The 24443-nt window shown below is 48.6% G+C and overlaps 2 protein-coding genes across 3 annotated transcripts in view; one reads left to right on the top strand and one right to left on the bottom strand.

Moving 5' to 3' along the window:
- Wdr37 (WD repeat domain 37) overlaps positions 1-15363 on the bottom strand; it is a 132109-nt gene extending 116746 nt beyond the window's left edge. Inside the window, exons 1-2 of the mRNA XM_077627240.1 lie at positions 15199-15363; positions 14809-14957 (exon numbers count right to left, since the gene is read on the bottom strand). Coding sequence (XP_077483366.1) covers positions 14809-14951 — 143 coding nt within the window. The 5' untranslated portion in view covers positions 14952-14957; positions 15199-15363. The remainder of the gene's footprint in view (positions 1-14808; positions 14958-15198) is intronic.
- On the top strand, positions 8122-13923 carry LOC144093652 (uncharacterized). Of its 2 annotated transcripts, XM_077627241.1 has the most exons (4): positions 8122-8202; positions 8906-8973; positions 9266-9809; positions 13556-13923. In XM_077627241.1, exons 2-4 carry the CDS (start codon positions 8929-8931, stop codon positions 13807-13809), a joined length of 843 nt encoding a protein of 280 aa, XP_077483367.1. In that variant the 5' UTR covers positions 8122-8202; positions 8906-8928; the 3' UTR covers positions 13810-13923. The 2 variants fall into 2 exon arrangements, with proteins under 2 accessions (XP_077483367.1, XP_077483368.1); XM_077627242.1 differs by lacking the exon at positions 8906-8973.
- Positions 15364-24443: the final 9080 nt, after the last annotated feature.

The following is a 24443-nucleotide window of genomic DNA, read 5'->3' as shown; positions in this document are numbered from 1 at the left end:
CCATTACACAGCGCGGCCCCGCCGGCGACGTTCAAACGAAGAGTAACGCCCAGTGCGGCCTCCCAACGCTGCTCTAGAAAGGGACGACGCGAGACATTTTCCAACTGGGACGGCAGGCACACAACCACCTCCTACAGGCAGTGTGTCGGCCGTCTATATAGGTGGCGTTGCATGCGAGCAATCGTGGGTGCAACGGGACGCCGCACTGCAGCTGCGCGCTTCTGAAGTGAACACGGGGAGAATCGACCGCGTACGCTGTATGGGGAGCGATATTGCATCGCGCAAATCGAAGGGCCATTTCACGCCGAGAACGTTTTCTGCGCGTCTGTTTCGATTTCGCGGCACATCGCAATAACGGAACGTAAACGCCATTAGCTCAGTGTCTTTGCGAATCAATCACCGAGGAGAAAACCTACACAATATGTGCAAGACCAAGTGATAATAAAGATCGCAATCTACCGGCCAACACAGCGTAAAACAAAAAGTCAACCGGTGACAAGTTACAGCCGGAACCGGCATGCATGCACTGTGCGCTCGTCGAACTGGACGCTTGGCTTGCCGTCATCGTCTCTCGCAGCCAGCGCGAGATCGGAACATTGCGTCGTTTTCCATACGCATTACCGAGCGCACCGCGCCGGCGCCATTGGCGGCACTTTGTCAGGCTTACGGCTCAATCGGTACAGCCGCTCCGACCTTGAAAATTGTGCGGTGGTCCGCAGTTCGATCCTCGGCTTGAACAGAGTATAGCAAGGTTTTCTTTACATCATTGCAGTGAGGCGGGCGAGGTTTGGACACGAGGGGGAGAGATAAGCGCGAAAGAAAGAAAGAAAGAAAGAAAGAAAGAAAGAAAGAAAGAAAGAAAGAAAGAAAGAAAGAAAGAAAGAAAGAAAGAAAGAAAATAAAAGGCATGTACAGAGGGAACATGGAAGGGTTGACGATCGGAAAAAAGGAAGAAGACAGGAAAAACGGAGGAAAACGGGGTGAGGGTTCAAGAAAAGGAGATAAAGAAGCAGAGAAAGATGGAGCGAGGAAGGGATGCAGGGAAGGCAGGAAAGAAAGCGGGGATTTGAGGGAGCATGGAAGGAAAGAAGCATGCGCGAGCGCACTCTATAAATGTGGGCTTGAAGTGAACCACGCATCGTGTTCTGACCATACACCATGCCTATATAAGCGGAGATCATATCACGTACCACATTTGGTGAAAACTGCAATATACAAGCAAAAACACGTTGCCAACCATTCCGAGAAGAGCCACCAACCACGCGCAGTAACGAAGCGATACACCGCAGGAGAGACGGGGAAAAGCGCAGGACACGACTCCTCTCTCACAACAACTGCCCCAAACTGCCAACTTAGCGCAATAATGAGCTAAGCGCACAGCAGGCGCTCGTATTAAACAGTATACTGAGGCGAAAACGTCGCTGTCCAAACGCTAATGTCAAACCATCTCCAACCCGCGGGTGCAGGGAAAGGGCGGTAAGTCGACTGCTCACGGAAACAAAGCAGCTAAATTGTGGAAGATCAAAGTGCACGCCTTCTGCACACACTCGTTCAACAATCACGTGACTTCTCAAAGACATAAAAAAAATAATTTTCCGCGTGTAAATATAGAAACCACAAGGTGCGCGAACGCTCGAAGCATATAAAAACTCGAGAAAAGCGCGACAATAAGACACGCGACGCGTTTAATGTCAACAGAAGCACGACACCTGCGAAAAGCTAGACGAGCCGCGAAAAGGTTGTCCACGCATGCGCAGAAGCCGCGCGACACCCGCGGGGGAAAACGGTCGCCGCTGATTTCCCGCGCACGTCCATCCTAAACTCACGACAACCGCCCGCGAAGAAACGGTCGCAGAGTAGCCTCTGTGCGGCGCGGTGTACCGGTGATAATTCGCAGTTCCCGTTAGAAAGCTCACTTTTCGTCCCGTCATTTCTGCGAGCGCACAACGTGCACGCCTGGTGCAGGCGGACGAGAAAACTGCCACACCATACGCCTTAATTGCTCACACACCGGACTGTAGGTGCACTTATTCCAATGGACGACCCAGAGCAGCGCTCCGAATTCGCGAAGGAGCAAGATGTCTAAGGGACCATACTGTCGCGGTCCAATCAGAAGTTAGGACCTGAATCCAAATCGCTGAGCCGCCGCGGTGGCTGAGTGGTTATGGCTCTCGGCTGCTGGCCCGAAAGACGCGGGTGCGATCCTGGCCGCGGCGGTCGAATTTCGATGAAGGCGAAATTCTAGAGGCCCGTGTACTGTGCGATGTCAGTGCACGTTGAATAACCCCAGGTGGTCGAAATTTCCGGAGCCCTTCACTACGGCGTCCCTCATAGCCTGAGTTGCTTCGGGACGTTCAGCCCGTATAAACCAAACCAAATCGCTGACTGACACGCTTTTCGCTTTCGTGGTGAAAAAAAAACTTGAGGGGACACTCAAGCTGCGCCACCCTGCAGCGGCCTCATACCGCTCCTGGCACAGTGGTGCAGCGGTTATGCAATGCGCCACTGCCCCGGCAGGTGGCTCTTTCAAACACAAGCTGCGTTTACATGAATGCGACAGAAGTAGACTCCGTGGTCCGCTTTTTGAGGGAAAGTGCAAAAACGTGGAGGAAGAGGGTAGAAAACGAGTCACGCATTTCCTTATCAAAATTCTGCTTTTTGCCTCAAAACGGAGACTAGAGTCGACTTCTGTCGCATTCATGTAAACGCGGCTACAGCCACCGGTGGGGCTTGCGAAACCCAGGTTGCTGCCCCCGAGCAACTTCTCGCGACCAATCATTAACTGACACCTGCCACGGTGGGCAGATTGTGACAGCGTCACCAACTCTTGAAGCAGGCTCAATCATCTTGGAGCAGTAAAAATGCCATTTTGGAGCAATAAAAGGTGAGTTTTGGAGCCCTATACGTTTAGGAGCTTGTTCCTAGGATCAAACACCGTTAATAGTGCAATTTTCTATTCCTGGCATAACAAAAAAAAAACCACAATGTGAATCCTTTACATTCAACATTCAATGTTTTGCTGACTACGCACGGCTCTCTGACAAGACAAATGGTCGAAACATGAACACGTGTTCAAAATATCGCAGCTGTTCAAAATATCGCAGCTCGGCTACTGAGCCGGAGTTCGCGGGTTAGAACCCGGCCGCGGCGGCCGCGTTTCGATGGAGGCGAAACGCAAAAGCGCCCGTGTGCTGCGCGATGTCAGAGCAGGTGGTGGAAATTATTCCGGAGCCCTCCACTGCGGCACCTCTTTCTTCCTTTCCTCTTCACTCCCTCCTTTATCCCTTCCCTTACAGCCGCCTAGATGTGAGGAAATTAGGGCGCCATTTCCTTTCATCAAAAACCGATTTTCAACCTGAGCAACAATTCGGAACAGACTAGCAGACCCGCTTCGGTGGCTCAGTGGTTAGGGCGCTCGACTACTGATCCGGAGTTCCCGGGTTCGAACCCGACCGCGGCGGCTGCGCTTTTATGGAGAAAAAACGCTAAGGCGCCTGTGTGCTGTGCGATGTCAGTGCACGTTAAAGATCCTCAGGTGGTCGAAATTATTCCGGAGCCCTCCACTACGGCACCTCTTTCTTCCGTTCTTCTTTCACTCCCTCCTTTATCCCTTCCCTTACGGCGCGGTTGAGGTGTCCAACGGTTGAGACAGATACTGCGCCAGTTCCTTTCCCCAAAATCCAATTATAATTAAAACAGACTAGCAGAAAATAAAAAGCTTGCTAGTGCACTACATTACTGAACACCAAGTTTTACAAACAGGTTTTACCAGATTCAAGCGTGCAGTCTATCAATTTGATGCGGCCAAGCCCCGTCGGTAGTCTGGTGGTGGTGGAAAACATTTACTGCCAAGCATACGAGGGGGGGGGGGGGGGGGGGGGGAGGAGGCAAACCCCCTAACATGGCACGGAGCAACCCTTAGGGGGCTGCTCTTACAGAGCAAAGGACAGCCCTTGGAGGGCTATCCGCTTCAGGGCGTCGGTAATTATCCGGCGTTGGTCAGCGGCAGCGGAGCTGGCCAGGAGTGTGTCCAAGTATGACTCCGCCGTGGTTGGGGATGGAGGGTGTGGGAAGGTAGGACATGTGAGGAGGACATGAAGGAAGGCTCCCGGTTTCCAGCAGATCTTACAAGAAGAAAGGAATTGATCGGGGTAGCGGGCATGAAGGAGAATAGGGTAGGGAGCAGTTCGGGTCTGGAGTCGGCGCCAGTGGGAGGCCTGAGTTAAGGTTAGGGAGGGAGCCGGCGGTGCGTAAACGCGTCGGGTATCTCGGTAGTAGGTAAGGACATATCTGAACGTAAGCAGACGCTTCCGGGATGGTGGAGGAGGTCCAACTCCGGCCCGGAAAGTGAGACATCGGGCGAGGGAGTGGACCTCCTCGTTACCCGGGAGGCCTGCATGTGCGGGAGTCCAGATAAGGGTTACGGGGTGGGTGGGGTGCCAGAAGCGTAGAAGCCGAGCCGCGGTGCGGGATATCAGGCCTTTGGCGAAATTGGATAGGGCGGATTTTGAGTAGGAGATAATTTTGGTGGCAGAGGTGGAGCCAAAAGCGAGTGCAATGGCAGCTTCCTCTGCAATTTCCGATGAGTCTGTAGTGACGGATCCTGATGCGATTAGTCGGGCCTGAGAATTAGCGACGGCGAGAACCATGCGGGAGCCCGACGAGTACGCTGCCGCGTCCACGTAGGCCACCTCGGAACTGTTGCCGTAGAGCTTGTGCAGGGCTTTGGCGCGGGCTGTCCTGCGTTCTCCGTCGTGCTCGGGGTGCATGTTCTTAAGGACTGGCATGTTCTTAAGGACTGGAAGGATGATGAGATGGGAGCGTAGGTCTGGAGGTATGGGAACCCCCTCGGTAGGATGGGTGATCGGGGCGATGCCTAGCTGACAGTAGAGTGCGGCCGGCCGCGGTACTCGACAGGCGAGTCAGCTGTGCTGTTAGGGTGGCTTCTGCCAGCTCCTCGAACGTGTTGTGGGTACCGAGGTTGAGGAGCCGGGTAGTAGAGGTGCTGGGGGGTACGCAGAGGGCGACCTTCGTGCAGCTCCTGAGGAGCGCGTTGATGCGGTAGTTTGGAGTTCGCATCAACGAGTGGGCTCCACCTTGCGTATGTACCCTTTGATCCTATGCCTTTGCTTATAATTTCCTGGGCACCGGTCGGTATTTGCCTTCAGGGAGGATAGACAGCACTGAAGGGTAGCCTTTTCATCCTTCAGCTTCTTCGCTGCCTTTTGCTAGCGGCTCCTCCTCACGTTTTCGCTTGTGCGATGCTGAGGCCTCCTCAATTTCAACACGTTGACGACAGGCCCCGTGCATCGGATCAGTGCACTACATCAGACTGGATCAGGTCAGATTTGTAGCCAATACAATAGACCACTGTGCCGAAAAACCCGTGTTCCGCTAAATTTGACGGTAAAACATCGAGGCGGCCGCTTTGTGGCAGTTTTGGCGCAATATTGCGTTTTGCCGGAGCAGCATAGTACACGGAAAGTGGTTTGGAGCAGGATGACGCAAATGGCTTCCACTACAAGGTCACGTGACTGGCGGGACACCTGCTTTTTTTCGCCCACAACGCCGGCGCCGGATTTTCTGCAGAACAGGAGCATTAATGCTACTGCGTTAGAAACTAGCTCCACAGCGCCGATTGGAATACGTCATATAAGATACATCACGAACTAGCGGAGTGGAGGTTATAAGTACTGCTTGAAGCTCAGTTTAGGCACATCTTTTCTATTTACGCTCGCGTGACATTCAGGAAGGCAGCATTTTCCCCTTGTTTGGATGCAAAGACTTGAAGTCGACCCACCAATACCAACGCCCAAATTCAAAGATTCGAATTCAAAAATACGGAGTCGACAATACAAAGAAGGCAAGATTGAGCGATCAACTGTGGTTTTCTTAACAGAAATAAAAAGTTATAACGTCGTCGATACCACGCAGTGAAGCATTTGCAAAGCCTTCATTAGGGCAGCCCGCCAACGGCTTTCTGTAGAAAGAAAGCGGGGGCTAAACTAGCGAGTCAACCTTCCGGCGATCCGGATCAAGTTTTCTTGCTCCGAGAAACCGAAGATCGTGTTCCAATGAGCGATTCGGGGCCAGGTCCTGAGTTCCGATGCATCGCGACGGATATCTTGCTCCTGCGCGGAGGATTCGCAGGGCTGCTCCGAATCGCCAATTTGGAATAAACCGCAAGTCAACTTTCCCCCCAACCTTCCACGCCCGTGTAATACGTGGAATAAACCCAGAGTAATAACGAGGGCAGCGACATTCTCGGTGCACATGTTCGGCCTCGAGGCACGCCGCAGCACAGTTTTCTAAAAATGGGACGCTGCATGTTGTCGCTGCTGCCGAAGCTCGAGCACACGTGTGCGCACCAACATAAAACGACGCCGGGAGACGATGCTCCTCTACCTACGCGACGGCACATGCCCCACCTGTGCGCTTGCAGAAGCGCACCTGTAGCTACCCCGGCACTTGAGGCACATAAACGGCACCGACAATGTCGACGGGAACTGTAACTATATAGAGGGACGTGCAGTGGAAGAGAAAGAAAAGCGAGAGGGAGAGAGACGTATACATTCCACGGGGCGTTCCACCAACGACCTTTCTAATTCCGGCTGCGCAAAAGAGGGGCGGCGAAGCGGCGAAGGTTGCACGATGTAACGGTGCAGAGGTTGCCAAAGGAGCTAAAAAGCCGTTTCCCAGCCCCTATTTCTCCCCACGTCGTTGAACAACGGGGTATAAATTACACGACAATTAGAGCGGCTGTTTTCACGTGTACTTTTAAAGTGCGTTTGGATAAACTTGCGAAAATTTAGAATCGACCTCTTGCCGTCCAACGCCTTGGCATAACCAGGACCATTTCATAGTTGTTTTTTCTTCGCTCTTTGAGGAACTTCTGGTTTGGTTTATCGGGTTTAACGTCCCAAAGCGACTCCGGCTATGAGGAACGCCGTAGTGAAGGGCTCCGAATAATTTCGACCTGCTGGGCTTCTTTAACGTGCACTTACATCGCACAGTACACAGGCCTCGGCATTTCGCCTCCATTGAAATGCGACCGCCACGGTCCGCGTCTTTCGGGTTTGCAGCCGAGCACGATAACCATAAAAACGAAGTGGGCGCAAAACATGGACAAGGACCGTGAAGAAACACACGACGACTGACAAGGTACCGGCGCGCGAGCTCCTCGCCATAAATAGGAGTATTGCCTCAAAGGCCAACGACGAGGACAAGGAATGATGCCTCATAGAAGGTGTGGACAGCCTTATAGCGCTTGTCAGTCGTCGTATGCGTTCCTTCTCGGTCCTTGTCTATGTTCTGCGCCCACTTCATTTATATCATTTCAAAGCCAACTTGCCCGACAACACGCTCTTCTGAACCACAACCACTGAGCCACCGCGGCGGACCTTTGAGAAAGGTATCAAATATCCTTGTATGCCTTACCCAGCCGTTCCGCCAGCGTGTCTATTTCAAAACGCCAATGCGCGAAACTAAAAAAAGCGAAAGATGACAAACGCTGTCAGGACGATAAAGAAATGTCAGAAGAGGACGCTTCTCGAGACGAGCAGCAAAAACTTGACGATCACTCTGATGCTGAATAACACCAAGTGAAGGCGAACGTCACGCGTCACAACAACGAGGACCGTATGCGACTACCGGCCGACATGTTTTCAAGTTGGCAGGAATAAAAACTAGGCTGTAACAGTACTAAGTTTTGAAAGCAAGAACGGACCCTAGGGGCAGGAAAAGCGCGCGGCTAAGACAGTTCTTCCCTACGACAAGCGCTTGAGCCACGGTGCGCTGCACCTATTTACTGGCCTCGGGACTACTATACGGCTCATGACAAAAACAAGAGACAGGACAAGGATCGGGCGGTTGGTGGTTACGCTCTGACCATATCAAAAGCGAAACTGAATGTCGTGACAAAGATAAGTAACCTCAGAAAGCCAGTAAGCTTCAAAGGGGGCAGATCAAGAAAAAGAAGAGGAATGCTTCGAGGCCACGGCGATGAGCAAAGCGAAGAGAACGACGAAGTGCGCGCCGTGAACCTTGGCCAATCCCCCCCACGTGGGTATGTGTCATATTACTTGAGGAGAAGAAGAAGAAGAAGAGCCGCAGAGGCACAGCCCCGCCACAGGCACCGCCGGTCGCAGCAACCGTCCCGTCCCCGACCCAGGCACTCCGCGTGGTCCATTGCGTGCGTCCCTGGTAAGCACGGCGCCGTCGCGCACTCCGCCGACCGTGGGCCACACCCGTCGCATCCTCACATAAGTAGCCAGATGCAAACGCACTGATAGCACGCAGGAGGCGGTGAGATGGTGCTTGACCAGACGGCTGCGGCCAACATGCGCCGGCATCAGGACTTGATCGCACTGCTAGTCTTCCAGTGGTAGTCGACATTCCTCATATCCAGACACCTGACTAGTTAGACTGAAGCAGCACTGCAGCCAATACGCAAGATATCGTAGCAGGTGGCAGAGTCCGTGCGCAGTTTTCTGGCGGGCGAATCTTCACCGAAGGAGTCCACTGTCGTACCACGTCGATGTCGGCGGACACATCATGCACCTCCGAGGGCACGAGCAGCCTGATCTAAACTGTCACGCGTGCGCAAGTCTCCACCTGATGTCCTGGAGATACTCCAAAGACTATCCGCCCCTAAACTAGTTCTCCAAGTTCGTTCGCTGGTGTTTCATCAGTGCTCGCAAACGCCTACACCGCAGGTACACGCGCTACAACTTTCAGTCCAGGCACTCTGTGCGGAGTATATAGGCGTTTTTGTCAACACACTGCATGTCAGCCACCGCGCTAGCTGATGACCACATCACAGTAGCGTGTTCTTCAGGTGCGAACTCTGCTTGAAAGTCGCGAGGCGCTTCCATTTCTCGCGGAAAAAGACAACTCGATGCTGCAGGGCTAAATTGCGACCCACAAGCCATGGCCATGAGAACGGGCTGGAGACACTGGCGGGAAGACCTCTGTGTAAGTTAAGATCACAGTTCCCCTTTTGAAAACACAGGCACGAAGGAAACCTCCGCCAGTTTCAGAACCGACCGCATGCACACAAAACGGTGGAGAAAAGTCAAGGGCGCCGATTGTAGGGACACGTCCGAACTAGGAATGTCGATCCTACTTTCGAAATGGATACTCTGTAAAGGCGCTCGGAAGCTTTTGTCGCGCTATATTTCCAACGAATACAAGTCGAAGACATTGTGCGAGCGTGTGTGTGCAGAGATCCTAACGTATCGTTTACTGCGGTGCCTTCAACGCGCAGCTGTGCAGACATGGCCACCGCGCGGCGACTCGCATGATGCTGCCAAGCCGGGGAGACGGCGATGGAGGCGACGGCGGAGAGGCCGGGGGCGGCGCCGCCGAGCGAGCCCGGCGAAGCGCGCTCGACACCCGCAACGTGGTGGTGAACCTACGCGCACTCGCCATGACCAGCGTGGCGGTGGACACGTGCAAGCTAGCGCTGGCGACCGTCACCATGGTGCGGCGCCAGCCTAACCGCGGGTTCGTGTTCCTCGCCTCAATGGCCGTCTGGTCGCTGTCGGCCAAGCTGGCCATCATCTGCGCCAGCCTGGTCGCCTACGGGGTCGTGTTCTGGGCCGCGACGCGCGAGGCCCGCCGGCCCATGCTGGCTGCCGCGGCCGTGTTCGTGGTCGCCATCGCGCTCCGCTTCCTGTTCATGGTCGAAGGAGCCGTGGTCGTGCTCCAGGACAGCGTCGTCACGCGCGCCAACACTAGCAGCGCCACGCTGGACGCGAGGCACATCTTCGCATCGGCCGACCACAGGGATCCGGTGCTCACTAAGTCAGGTACACTGGCCTCTCTCTCGTTCAATCTCACAGAACTCAGGCATCGAGGGCTTCATTTTGCAACAAGGTTGAACGTACTTGGGAAGTGATACCCGGAACAATTACGTAACGGTGTTGGTACAACCCACCCTGACCACCTTTTTCATTGGCAGACTTTAATTATTGTCCGAGTGGCTACGGCGGTGCATGGCTAGTCCCACCCACGGACCCCGGCACGAGGGAGAAGGCAGCGAAACATTTCTGCGAAGGGGGCTGAAATGACACCCGCGATATTGTTAATAATAATAATAATAATAATAATAATGATTTATTTCCATCACCATACAGTGTTGGAGGGGATGGGAATAAAAGTGGTTATCGCTTGACAAGGTCCCCACCCCCTGTAGAGCAAGTGGGCAATGGCATGCGACAGCACTTCTTTGAACAAATACACAATCACCAGTGTGTGTAGAAATTAAATACGGGTTGAAGCAAAAAGAATAAAAGCAACAAATAAGCGGGAAAAAAACGCTGTTATAAAGATTATAACAAGAGCAACCAATACATGAAAAAAAATGTTTAAAGTATAAATACTAGGCAAATGTGTCTTCAGAAATAAAGTAGCTGAGGAGGTCAGAGCAACTAATGTTTCCTATGTCAATATTTGCAGCAATTAATCTATTCAGGAGTGAGAGAAGTTGGAATGTTACCATTTGGCGTCCATAGTTCTCACTACAGGTACTACACAGTGCGGTTTGCAACGGCGTGGGTACGTGCACTGAAATAACTGAATCGGGGGCTGTCAGATATATTTGTTATGCATCTTCTTTGTTCTATTTTATAGGTGCGCAATAGTTTATAAGCCTAGAGGTCGAAAACATTAATAATAATCTTGTGCCTGGAAAATAGGTTTTTAGTTGAGTATCTATTTGGCAGGTTATGAACAATTCTAAGGGCCTAATTTTCAAGAACAGCAAGCTTTTTCAGACTCGTTTGTGTAGCAGTACCCCATACTAATGAACAGTAGTTTAGATGAGAGCGAAATAATGCACGATACAACAGAAGTTTTTACCTTTTGTGGGAGACAACATTTAAAACTTGTCATAAATCCTATGGCTCGAGATGTCTTTAATGCTATATGATTTATGATTTATGTTACATCATGCATAGCAGTTCATGTGAGTGCCACTGCAATTGCTTGAAGTTTGCTCCACAGAAGCATAGCAAAACCATCTTAGAACATCTCACGCACATTATTTTACAACGTAGTTAAGACCTGAATACAGTTCTATTTAGAGGTGACCTTTAACATGAGACTCACTAAAACAGCTAAGAGCATCTCGCACCCATTATTTTACATTATAGCCAGCACTGGAATGCAGTTATATCCGTTTAATGACACAATTGTCCGCATGAAATGATTAAGGGGTGACCTTTAACGTGCGACCTACCTGTAAACTCACACTTTGGAACTCGGCACCATTTATCTTGCTACAGGTCGCTACCGATTTCTACTCAAAAACTGAGATGCACTTTTCGATATGCCAGGTTCATCTGAATCTGATGTGTGAAGGAAAGCTCTGGAGTTTTCAGTAAAATTTGTTTCATTAGCTTTCAGATTTGGAAGAAGTAAAGAGTATATTATTGGCGTAAAATGTCAATATTCTCATCATCTCTTAGAGTAACCCTTCTATATTGTTTGTGTTTGTGTATGTCAGAACAAATGGATGGATGTATGAACGATAAGCATGCCCAATTTGAAATGGCATGGTGGTAGCTGCCACTATTCTTAATACCTTTTTATTCCAGATTTTTCAAGAAATTTATAACAGACAACCTTCCATAGGGTTCCTTCATTGTCCTCTGTGCACTTTGTTAATTAATAACAAACCAACCAAGCAAACCCATCATATCTGGCCTAAACAAGATGCCGCATCAGCGGCATTAGTTGAACAGTTTGAGCGAGCAACAGTACCTTGAAACATGTGATTATTTTAAACAGAACATGCCAAAGTGCACCACTGATAGCCTTTACTGAAAGGGCCACTCACTCTTAAAGTTTTTAGAACATTTTGAGTTGATAGTCTAGCAACATGGCATTCCTTAGAACTTTCTTTCTCCGCCACAAGAAACTATTAAAAAAAAACAAGTGGCACCGTTTTAAAACAGCGAAAACAGGAAAACTAAACCAAAACTTAGCCTGTGGCCACGGATGATGCTTCACGTGACATAGTGATGATATTACAAACATTACTAGAAAAACATTCGTACATTCATTGAATGGCAGCCTGCATTAGTGACTGAAAATGGTGTGTCGTTTTTGTTCTTTTATAAAATTCCCAAAATGACCGTTAGTAATACACGCATCAAAATGTTGTTACTGAAGTCGGGAGTGGGTATTAACAAGCAGAAATATTTGTGACGAATACGCAGCATTGCCCATAGAAATCATCTGAACTGACGCCACAGAAATGTGAATTTTAAAATTATTTGCATCAGCATGAAATGTATCATAGCTGCTAAATTTGGTGGAAGTAATCAAGAACGAGATAAAACCCTACAGTATATGTTAGATTAACATATGGTAACCTCAAAAACCACTGGAGCTGCCATTTGAATAACTGCAGTGTTTTTTTGATGTCCACAGATTTTGTTGAAACTTGTAGGTTTACCCTTGGCTTTAGATCCCTTGCACCAAATTTGGTGAATGGGTGGCATTTTGCTTCAGCACAAATTAATTTTAAATATTCCCATTTTGCAACTTCAATAAGGGCAATTGCTACAGGTAACTTGAGTGATATCACTGGCTGCATGGCCATTGATATTTGCTTTGCATTTGCTGAACGAAAAAATTTCAAGCTGGTTTTTGGTCTTTTCAGGAATGATGATAAAGCTGTCACTTACAGTCCCCAGTTCAGCCATAAAATGCACACTCAAGGGGTTTCATGACAGTATTAGTGACGCCGTGTGTTGGGTGAAACCTGGTTTCAGTTTCCAGGCTTTTTTTTTTTTGCTCTTCTAATTATTTTGAAAATCTTTCCATCACAAGGGAGAGGAGAAGATCCAAGGAATATAATGAGATCATAAACACAAAACGCTTGCATGTCCTCCGGAGTTGCCCTTTAACAATGTGAAGGGGGTCAACTCTTGCAAGTATTAAGTTAGCATGATGCCATCATCCATGTTTCATGAAGTTGTTAGCACAGGAAGAAAAGTGCAGGTCAAAAGATGCTGAAGAATACATTTCCAATGCAGAGCCTACACAAAAGCCCTTTAATCAATTTATTTCAGGGTGAAAACCAGACTAGCACAAGCTATTGTGGTGTGCCAAAATAATACAGAGATCATGCTACTGAAAACAGGTAATAATTTCAAATGCCAAAATTGTTACAGTTTTAAGTTTTGCCAAATAAATTCATGCAGACTCGCACCCACTCTATTAACTCTATTGTCATTGTGTTGTGCTGCCCACATAGTTTATTTCCTCCTGAAGAAAACCTTACAAAAAACTATTGTATCAGCAGGCATGGCAGCACACAATTTTTACCTACATAATGACTGCCCCCACTATTTTAGCTGTCAAGAACAAATTTTCGATAATATATTAAACTACATAATAAGGGCACACCCCAATTTTTTTTTACTTTTTGAGGGAAGAAAGAATTCCATTCATTATGCAAAGAAGTAGAGTAACTTGATTTGCTCAAATTACTCCCAAATTGTTGCGCACATAACAGTTCACTAATGTATCGCAAAAATTTTTGCAGAGCTTCATGGAAAAGCAAAGGTACACCTAAGGCATGAAATCTTGGACCCTCACAGCACTGACACAGCACTGCCGGCTCCACCTCCTCCTCCTCCCAGCATTATGGAAATTGTATTCAAGATTCTGCAAGTGAACATCATCCACACATGTTCTGTGGCAGTGCACATTGTTTTCCTTCTGGTTCTACGGAAGTACATGCGATGCACCAAGGTCAAGCAGCATGTCGAAGACATGCCAGCAGAAGCACGGACATGAAACTAATTGCCGCTGAAGCAAAAGCTCAAGAAGACAGCTGCACATATACAGTGGATGGTATAAGGTCATGTTTAGCAGAGACAGACTGCCTGCACAAAACTGAGTTTTCAATATGTCCAAAAGCAACACACTGGATGTGCAAGAAACCAGAGTCAGCCAGAAGAGTAGCATTTCCTACAGATGGACTATGTCTGTGCACATATAATGCATCTACTATATGTGAACGTCATCACTTGTGATGAGCCCATAACATAGTAAATGTAATTTTCCAGTTTCCCTTTTTTTTTTTGTGCACATGTCTCATGCAATAAAAGTTCGCTGCCAAGAACAGCTGCTTTATTTAACAAAAATCCTTGCTAAAGTGTCAATACTGCAGCCTCTTAGCTTAACGAATAGCCCAGCACCTTCGTAAAACAGACTGGTCACACCGAGGGCGCAAAGTTACGAACACCTCCGTGGGGTACGAACGCTCGAGATTTGAAATTTCGCACCGCAGACCGCGAAAATCGGGACAACCGTCTGAATGAGCAAACTGCATAACAAGAGGCGCACTCTGGTGAACAACTAGAGAAGTTTCCTTTGTCACGGTATAAATAAAGCGACGTTAGCATCAACAACCGCACAGATGACACAGGCAGCATCCTGTTGTGGCACGTAATTAACCCGGGTTCACATTCGCCACTTTGTGCGTGCAATCCAACGCGGATAAGCCAGCGTAGGTCAACTTTGCGCGATACGCGCACTGTTGTAAACTGGGGCGCGATAAAAACCAATAACACACGCAAACTCAGTAGCGCCGGCTCGTGAGTCACAGTGGGCGTACGCAGCAGCGCTTGAATTCAAGCGTAAGACTTCTCGCTAATGCACAGAAAACAGGCAAAAATGTTCAGTAACATACATATCCAGTTAATGACGCCGTCATGGACGTACGCAATTAGGGCGCTCCATGCAAACTGCCTTAGGTGGCGACAGGAAAGGTGAATGGTACAGGTCACATACCTGAATGCCGATGGCAGCACGGTTTCGCCGTCGTCATTCTTGGCGTAAGGAGAGGGCAGGTCGGAGTCCTTGTCACTGAGAACGCGTGCAAGGTTCTTTATGCCTTTCGTTTTGCTTGGTTTGCTGGTCGAGTCGTGCGGCATGTTTGGCTGCCAAAAAGAGAGACTCATTTTTGCAGCACGCCAAGAATCTGCTGAACGATGAGTGACCACTGATCTCCTGGCAACAATAAATGTCTTGCCAAACAAAGCCGCATTTAGACCAACCTTTAAATATCTGCACACATTAAACAAATCTGGGTAGAACATGCAACACGCAAAGGTCGATGCGCTGCGAGGGTAGACACGACGATGCCACCAAGGTGGCCATTTAAAGCATTGAGGCTCTCACCTGACTGTTTTTTGTGGTAATCCCTAATCCAGTAGATGAAAGATGAACAAATATTCATCTAATTACACGGAAAATACGTTTTACGTTTCGCACCGGGCACATAGCACACGAAGTGCCCGATGTCCTGTCAAAACACTTTCCAATAATGGTCGCGGCGGATATCGTGGCGCCACCTGGAGATGGTTAACAAAAGCGCAAGTTGGAAAACTAGACGTATGACATCCAAATTAGGTTGGAGTTGATGCCTCAGCTGCCTCAAGAGAGTAGAAAAAACCGAAACTGCGCAGGCATAAGGTAGGGCGAACTGCACGTAAGCTGAGCAACATTGTTGTCAGGCGTTTTAGTGAAGTTAATATGTATTTATGCTGTCACAACGCCGTAATAGTCATTTTTGTTTGGGCCTGCAACTGGTACAGGACACGTACTCTTGCGGAATAGCATTTTGCTTTTTTTCATATGATTGATAGGGAAAACTTGGTAAAGAGTGCAAAGCTGTGATTCGCTCTACCTTAAATTTGCCGCACACAAAGTGCTCTGACGGTGCCGGTGCGACAGAATATTCTTAAATCTCCGGAGTGGAAACCAACTGGAGTATATATACATCGACAATGTCGAATCCCAATGATTCGAACTCGAAGGGGACCAAAAATTTGTTTTCTAGCTAAAACTCTGATATAATTGTTGGTATTGGCTAGCTAATACATTCTTGGATTTAAAGTTTACACGGCGTTTCACCTAAGACTTTAAGCATTTTTTAATCATGCCTTTGAGTTATAAAGGAGCGTTTTTCTTTTCGGCGCAGCATTGTCAACGGCGTACGTATGATGCATATAACTATCGAAGGATGCTTAACTAATATATAACGTAACACCTACAGCTTCAAACTACAGTGGAAAAGCAGCAACTAGAGCAACAAAAAGCATATTACAATATACACAGAAGTTCCATGTGGAACACGCGTACATTCACAATTCTAATACCATATCGGCTCATGCGTAAATATCCCCCTAATGCATAGGTGTTCCACAGATGTTAGTGGGCAGTAGATAATAATAGCAAAGGTCCATCTCTCTCTTTTAATTTTGTTGCTGTTTATTTGATTTTTAGCGCTCACAGTCAAAGAGGTTTAGCTGCATGGCTATGTTAGCTGAAGAATATAATTATTACGTACCACACAAACAAATAAAAAATCTCTCCAAACAGAGCAGCAAAATATTCTTTACTTGAAACAGTACAACCAGCAGAAAACCAGTAGGTTACCTGCTGTGACCAGCAGAGAACCTGAAAGCGCCACAACCAGCAAAAAAAAAAAAATGATGTTACCTATTGGGACCAGCAGAAAACCAGTGAGCGCCCTGCTAATCAGTACAACCAGCAGCTTTCCTACTGGTTCCAGCAGAAACACCCTGATGGAACCAGCTCAACCAGTGGAAAACCAGCAGGCTTCCAGGATGCTTGTTCCAGCAGAAACCAGTGTACGTACATACCATTACATACCCAACAAAAAATTTTCTCTTGGGCTGCTATCAGAGAGCAAAAAACATCCCGTATAAACTTTTGAGGTTTGTCCAAGTCAAGACCGCAATTGCTTCTGACGTGAAAGTTAGTAGTACTGTTTTTGTTTCAATTAACTTGCTCTCAAATCTAATATTAGACATACAGGGTGTTTCACCTAAGACTCAGCTATTTTCAAAAAAAGATGGGCTGTTTCACGTGCCACTGGCATGACGTCATGGCCAAGCCGCCCCTCCTCTTGGTTTGAAGGTCAAATTTCATAGTCACATGACCTTCAGCTTTGTACGGTAGGAGTAGAGATTATGCTCTAAAAAGTTCCGGCGTCTTTGCGTCCGGGACAAAAACAGCGCTAGCCACGCTTATGAGCGCGAGTCGTACGTGCACAGCGGTCTTCTTGTGGGTACGTGGGGGGAATGTGCTCGGCTTCTGTCACCCTATCGCGGGGGCACTGCTTGGAGCGGGGTTGGGGAGAGGGGGATGTGGGGGGGAGGGGGGGGGGGGGGAATGTTCGCTTGCGTCGCCGTCGGTCATCCGGGGGGCGTCATTTCTCAGGCCGTAGTGGCACCGCCTCTGGTGCCTAGTAAAGCCCGGTAACAGCGGTACAGGAGTGACGTGCTCCTTTCGCAGGGGAGAGCGGGCAGAGAGCACGTGACAGGCACGCCGATGAGTGACGCGCACTCGTAGGCGTGGCTTCTGGCTGCGTGGTTTCGCTTGCACCCGTGCGCAGCCCCGTTCCTTGCGCTGCAGCGGCGACGAGAACGGCATGTTTGACAATTTAAAAAGTGATGTGAATTCTGATGATGCTGGGCTACAAGCCATGCACTCAGCAAAAAAAGGATCTTAACAGATGAAAAGTTAGCAATTCAGTAATATTAGCTAGTTAAGCAGCTAAATTAGCACATCTTATAGCGGCATTCTGCTGATGCATCACACCATTCGCTGACATTGCTAAAAAAGCGTTCTTCATTAATAGCGTTTTAAAATTGAATCATTTTTCATAAATCTTATCCGAGTGCAAGCATGCAGTTGGAGACTGAGTTTTGGTGGCAGAGCACTCCATTTCGGTATGCTTTAGGCTTGTTGAAGACGGGTTATATTACTGCCCTGTTTAAGACAGATAATAGACGACCCAATAAACACAAAACCTCCTCAAAATCTCCCAGAAATAGCCCATCAGGACATTTGGAATCTCCCCTGGAGATGCTCATTTTTCCCGAAGACGTCCAAAAAACGTCCCCACAACTAGCCGTGTCCAAAAAGTTGTGCGTCCCAGGGACAGCCACAAAAGGTTAATGCTCGATTTCTCGGCTCTGGCTCAATAAAATTATTTTTTTTTCATGCAGACTTCAGGCATCTAAGTGCATATGTGTGCCAAATTTCAGGCACATGCTTACGCTACAGATGGTGTAATACATCTGTCCACTCGCGTGAATGCATGCTGGCTAGGCCATTCGGACTTACCTGTTTACATGAAAAGTGCTTTAACAGGGCGAAAATTTGGGCTGGTTGGTGCATGATCTTGTGACGGGCGCAGCGCAGCACGAGACAAAGAGAGAGGTGGGACACGCCACTGACTAACAACCAGATTTTTAATGCACGTTCGTCGAATATATACATCTCGCTCGTATAAGAAAGAAAAGAAAGAACATGAAAAACGCATAAGATGTACACGTGGTAAAATATTAAGACGTCGCACGCAGATAATCAATTTCTCTGTCACGAAGCGCTATTGAAGGTGTGCAGACGCATACGTTCGTCTTTGGTCGGATGTTGAAGGCTTCTTCAATCTCCCTAGTCCGCTGATAAAAATATGACGTGATGACCATTGTGTTGCTAAGCTGCAGGTCACATTCATGCTCTCTGCAATGTTGTGCTAATTCACTGCTGATGGCGCCCTCTAGGGATCTTTTGTGCTCTCGAAGCAGTTCATTCAAACAGCGCCCTGTTTGACCAATGTAGGTGCGTCCGCATGACAGAGGTATTTCATAAACCCCGCTTTTCACACATTTCACATGTTTTTCCCGGTGTATTTTCTTGCATTGATTTTTCTTTGCTCGCTGTTGACTTTGGCGCACAGGCTTAAGTTTTTTAACTTTTTGGGTGCTGACATGAGCACTTTTACACCTGCTCTTGCGCCTACCTTTTTGAGACTGTGGGAAATGTCATTAATGTAAGTAATGACCACGTATGGCTTCCTTTATTCTGATGTGCACGTGTGTGCATGGTTGTGACATATTTTCTGCCTCTAAGTGCTTGCATAATCGCTTCTGCGACACTGGATAGCAGTCTCGTCGGGCAACCTGCTGCTTTCAGCCGACGGTTCTGGGTGTCAGAACTGCCTTGAACATCATGATGACAGGATCTCGTCAATGCGGCTCTCATTGCTGTTTTTTTCTACCCCCGCTTGATGATCTTGGAGTGCGCAGATGTGTAGGGGAGCAGTCCCTTCTAGCTTCGTGGCCAGTACCGCCAGTATATGTGAGCGCCTAGAAAGGCTAGCGTCAAGTCAAGAAATCGCATAACGTTGTTTTCTGGGAGTTCCCTCGTTATTTATAGTCCTAGTTCTTCTAGTCCTTAGAAAAAGCAGCAATGAGAGCCGCATTGACGAGATCCTGTAATCATGCAGTTCAAGGCAGTTTTGACGCCCAGAACAGTCGGTTGAAAGCAGCAGGTTACCCGACGAGATTGCTATCCACTGTCGCAGAAGGGATACTGAAAGCACTTCGAGGCAGAAGATATGTCACAACCACATCAGAAGAAAGGAAGCCGTACGCGGTCATTCCTTACATTAATGGCATTTCCCACAGTCTCAAAAAGGTAGGCGCAAGAGCTGGTGTAAAAGTGCTCATGTCCACACCCAACAAGTTAAGAAGCCTGTGCGCCAAAGCCAAAAGCGAGCAAAGAAAAAATCAATGCAAGAAAAAGCACCGGGAAAAACATGTGAAATGTGTGAAAAGGGGGTTTATGAAATACCTCTGTCATACGGACGCACATATATTGGTCAAACAGGGCGCTGTTTGAATAAACGGCTTCGAGAGCACAAAAGATCCCTAAAGGGCGCCATCAGAAGTGAATTAGCAAAACATTGCAGAGAGCATGAATGTGACCTGCAGCTTAGCAACACAATGGTCATCACGTCATATTTTTATCAACGGACTAGGGAGATTGAAGAAGCCTTCAACATCCGACCAAAGAGCGACGTATGCGTCTGCACACCTTCAATAGCGCTTCGTGACTGAGAAAATGATTATCTGCGTGCGATGTCTTAATATTTTACCATGTGTACATCTTATGCGTTTGTCATGCTTTTCTCCTTTCCTTATTGTACGAGCGAGATGTATATATTCGACGAACGTGCATTAAAAATCTGGTTGTTAGCGTCGATTCCCGCCTCTCTCTTCTTCGTTTCGTGCTGCGCTGCTCCCGCCACAAGAACATGAATTGTGCTAGAATTTTACACACAAAGGAAATAGGAATTCAAAAAGTCTCCCGATCCCGCCCATATAACAGGAAATAGCAGCGCAATACAGATGTAATTTCAGTTTATTAGATGTGCTCTTTGCATTTAAATGAATACAAACAAGAGACGCATACGTATGCACCATTTAACACATAATGTACGTATGACTACGGCATCAGCATATAATAATGGGCCAATTTTTCTCTAGCTCTGAGAAATCTGGAAAAAATGAAGCAATAAAACCATAATACAAGCTGAAAGTTGATGCACCTTAAGAAAACGGTACAAAAGCATGTATGCACACGCAAAAGCAAACGCATGTAAAGAGCAACCTGGGTGCCAAAAGAAAGACGAGATGGGCGTACGATACAGATACGCGGTTTCAGGTCACGGATTTTTTGCTGGATGAAACCTCCCTCTCGCTTTGCCTCTCGCACGAGCCTCGGAGTAAGCTTGAGCGTGTCATCAAAACAGGAAAAAATTAATTCTACTAGGCGAAAATAAAAAAAGAGCATAAACTAACATACCTTGACGACGTTGCCAACGGAAACCCGGGGATGAAATAAAATGCTGCAACTATATATATGAATTCAATGCAGCCTTCTGTCCTGCGCTTTCTCAGGGCACAGCGAACGCTCGAACATACGCGTTACATCCTCGTTACACCCCTGTTTTATTTTCTTGTGACTAATTAAGTGTGGAGATAAGAATGCTTGGAGCTGGATGGAAAGGGGGGACGTCTTGAGGTAGGAGCCCTGGCGCGCCGCACCCATGTTACAGCAGACAGCGCGTGCGGCACAAAACGGCGTGGGAGGCGAGATCAAGGTGATCAAGGTGATCAAGCCACAAGTAATCCAGTGGGGGTGGGTTGGGACTCAGCGACGCGAACAAAACACAAACTATACCGCTGCGACAGGACGGCAATGTAGGTAGAGCAGGTTAATCCATGGGCACTTGCAGCAAGAGTCTGGTGGGCCTCCGAAGATCTCTCCCGCCTCTGACCGCAGTGGACGGCTACGCTGCCACCAACAACACGCCACAGTCGTCGGAGACGCTGAAGAATGCAGAATGCGCGCTAGGAGTCGCCCATTGCCTTGAAATCCGCTGCCGCGAACTACGCCTGTAAGAGCGCCATTATGGTGTAGGACCGTGAAGCTGCGCAAAAGACTTGCGATGAGGCGCGCGCCGCTGCATCAGTTACAAAAGTAATTATGTGGACACGCCGAGGTGCGCGGGAAAGCTGCAATGAATCCGTAGCTACGAAGTTCACGACAGCCCGGTGATGAGAGCAAGAGCTGCCGCGCGCTGGGTCTTGCGCGCGAGCGGCTAGGGGCTGCGCGAATACGTGCGCAAGATGGCTTCCGTCCAGCGAGAAAGCCGGGCGAGCGACGGAAGGCAATTACTGCGCCTCTGATAGACAGCGGCGCAACGAGGACTGCTGGTAGTTGGAGATGCCTGCAGGGACCGCCGCACCATGCTGAAGTTGGAAACACTAAAGAAGGCGGGCACATTGGTAACCGCGCCTTCCGGCGGTGCGATGAAAAGGCAGACCGCCGTCGCCTGCCTGCCTGCAGCATGGAGCCGGCGGCCCACGAGAGAGATGCGGGGTTAACTGCGCTTCCTTCGGCTGTTCGAATAAAACTGTTTGATCTCTCAAAACGGCGAGTGCAAGAGCAAAACTTCTCTCCCCGTAGCTTTTGGCGCGAGGGAGAGAGAAAAGGGAGCGAGGAGTCAATTTGTATTTTTTGAAAAGCATTGGTCCCAAAAACGTTCTCCCAGTTACCTCTCTGGGACCAAAATGCTATTTGTTTTCGTTTCTGCTTAACACCCCCGAAAAAACGTTTCTAGGCCATTAGTGGGCGCACTGCCCTTTTGCTTGTGTTTCTGTGCCCTGCCTCTACGGCCTGGAAATGTTCAATAAATGTCCTACTGGGACTGGAACATTCCATCCTTTCTGGGCGCACATGTGGAGGTACGTTGTTTGCTGGGGTTTGTGCTACCTGGGTTCCGATCCCGCGGACGGCGTCACAAGGACCCTCTTGGCCCTGCGTCGAGAATATAAGATGAACTGTGCTTACCGGCTCTGCCGCTTTAATTAGAACACCAGCTGGTACCCTGTACACCAGTTGACTGCGAGAAATTGTTGCACACAACTGCCCTGTCTCAACTGTGGCGTACTTATCGCTCTAAGCAGGCAAAATTAAGTAAGCGCCACCCGGCTTTGCTTGAAGAACTGTCCCTAGCGCGCTCACCAGACGAAGTTGAACAAGAATTCGTGACATCGACATTCTTCCCTCACGCCTCCACCACACCACCAATGCCAGATCTTGCTTCCGATTCCCAGCGCCAAATGGTGACCTCAACTATGTACCTTTCACACTAGCGGTGCATTAGCGCAAGGTGCATCACGGTCAGCACCGGGCCATGACAACATCCCTTTGCAGATGCTGCGAAATTTGGACGAGTCTACCTACATCCAGCTTCTTGCTATTAAAAACACTGATTGGGCAGATGGTGTACAGTTCCGGACCATCTCAAACTTGCAATAGTTCACCCGATTCCTAAGCCGGGTAAGGATCCTGCAGTGATTGCTAACTTGCGTCCAATTCGTCTTCGAAGTTCGGGGAATGCTCCAGCACCCACCTACTACTTTAAAGTCTACCATGTCTACATTTTCATGGGCCCCACTGTGGCGGCAGGGTGCCGCTGCTTCGAGTGCCCATGGCTCGGAATTAACGCGATGTGCATCGATTTCGCTAGCTTCAATTTCAGCAGATAGAAATGGCAATTTAAGCTATAGCTAAGCGAAGAGACACATCACAAATTACTCATCCCTCCAAAAACAGCACTCCAGCCCTCGGCATATATGCATGCGCACCCTCACGCACGGCCCTCAATTGTGCTCGCCCGCTTGGCAATGCAGTTGCACGGTTTCAGAGATTTGTACACTTTAATTTCTTACTCAAGCCGTACACAAGACAGGCCTTGATAAAGCTTGAATTCAACGCGTGGTAGCAGTCCTGTACGTCGCACACCACGGCGGTGCCTCCGCAGTCGTACGTATGGGTCGATGTTTTCACAAAGTGGATCCTTTACAGCGTGTGCGCTACTTTCTGCTTCGCGCAGTTCATGGCGATCCACTCAGTCGCACGCTTTCTATGACGAGACACGAGAGACGCTTACAGTTTAGGAGTTAAATATGCCGCAGCTCGCTGCGGCGACCGTGAAAAATGCGAATGGCGTGCTAGTGTTCCTGCATACAGGAACACTATGGCGTGCCACACGCAAGCGCCCCTTGTGGGTGAAGTAACGCCATTGTGGATAAAAATTAAGCTTCAGAAGGATTATGCCATTGCTTGGAGTTTCTTACTATTTACAACTGTTGCCGTCGTGACCGCGCGAGCAGCTGTCCCCCGACATCTGCAGCGTACACACCTTTCTATGAGGACCTCGATCTGCTGAACTCGGCTCTAGGTTCACCCCTCTACGAAAGCATATTCTGAGAGTCAGCAGCAAGTTGTGCTCGTACATACGCTTTTGGCATCTATACGTAGGTAACAACATTATTTCTGAAAGATTTTAGCGAGGAGCTGGAGATCAGTCGAGAACCTCAAGCCCTTGCACCGCGGCGGCCTCCACAGCTCAGGAGACCGCCCTCTCTTGAGCGGTGGCTTCCGAGCTGCGCAGCAGTTCCTCCCACTCTTCGGTTGTGGCGATTGTTGGGTGTGTGAAAGGTAGGTGTTGCCATTCCCAAAGGGAGTGTGGTGGTAGTGTGGCTGGTTTGTGAGCAGAATTTGCATGCTGGTGTGTACCTATCTTGGGGTATTCTGGAGTGTAGAAGCGATGCCGCAGGGCCGAGCACAAAAAAGACTGCTTTGCCACATGACATGCTTTCGTACTCAGTAGCCGACTTTAAGGAGCAAGATAACATTTCTGCACAGATTGTGGGCTTAGTTGGGTGGCCAGAGTCATAACTTTAACAGCACCGAGACTTCACAAGAAGATAAAGCATAAAATTTAAGCGCTGCTTTTTGTCCGTCTTTGACAACTTGAAAGTGCTGTTTTGCTCTGCCCCTCTGCAGTTAAATTATGAATCGATGCCAACTTGCCTTGCCTAAATTGCCACTCCAGGACTCCAAGGTCAGATACTCAAGTGTCTCCTGTGCATCAAGGTTTATCCATTTCAGATTTGTAATATTCTCATCGAACTTGATCACGTAGGCCATGGTGCAAAATGTTAAAAGGGCAGTGAAATTCTGCATTCATTGAA

Source organism: Amblyomma americanum, chromosome 6, assembly GCF_052857255.1.
Source record: "Amblyomma americanum isolate KBUSLIRL-KWMA chromosome 6, ASM5285725v1, whole genome shotgun sequence".
Classification (NCBI taxonomy): Eukaryota; Metazoa; Arthropoda; class Arachnida; order Ixodida; family Ixodidae; genus Amblyomma; species Amblyomma americanum.
The sequence above is the reverse complement of the archived record's forward strand: the minus strand, read 5'-3'. Positions and strand labels throughout refer to the sequence as shown.

What these genes read in the sequence shown, in the direction of transcription:
- LOC144093652 (XM_077627241.1), top strand. Translation starts at nt 8,929, where the DNA reads ATGGCCATGAGAACGGGCTGGAGACACTGGCGGGAAGACCTCTGT. An exon ending in ACTGGCGGGAAGACCTCTGT is followed by an intron (nt 8,974 to 9,265) that starts GTAAGTTAAGAT and finishes TTCAACGCGCAG; the next exon opens with CTGTGCAGACATGGCCACCG. An exon ending in TCCGGTGCTCACTAAGTCAG is followed by an intron (nt 9,810 to 13,555) that starts GTACACTGGCCT and finishes AAATTTTTGCAG; the next exon opens with AGCTTCATGGAAAAGCAAAG.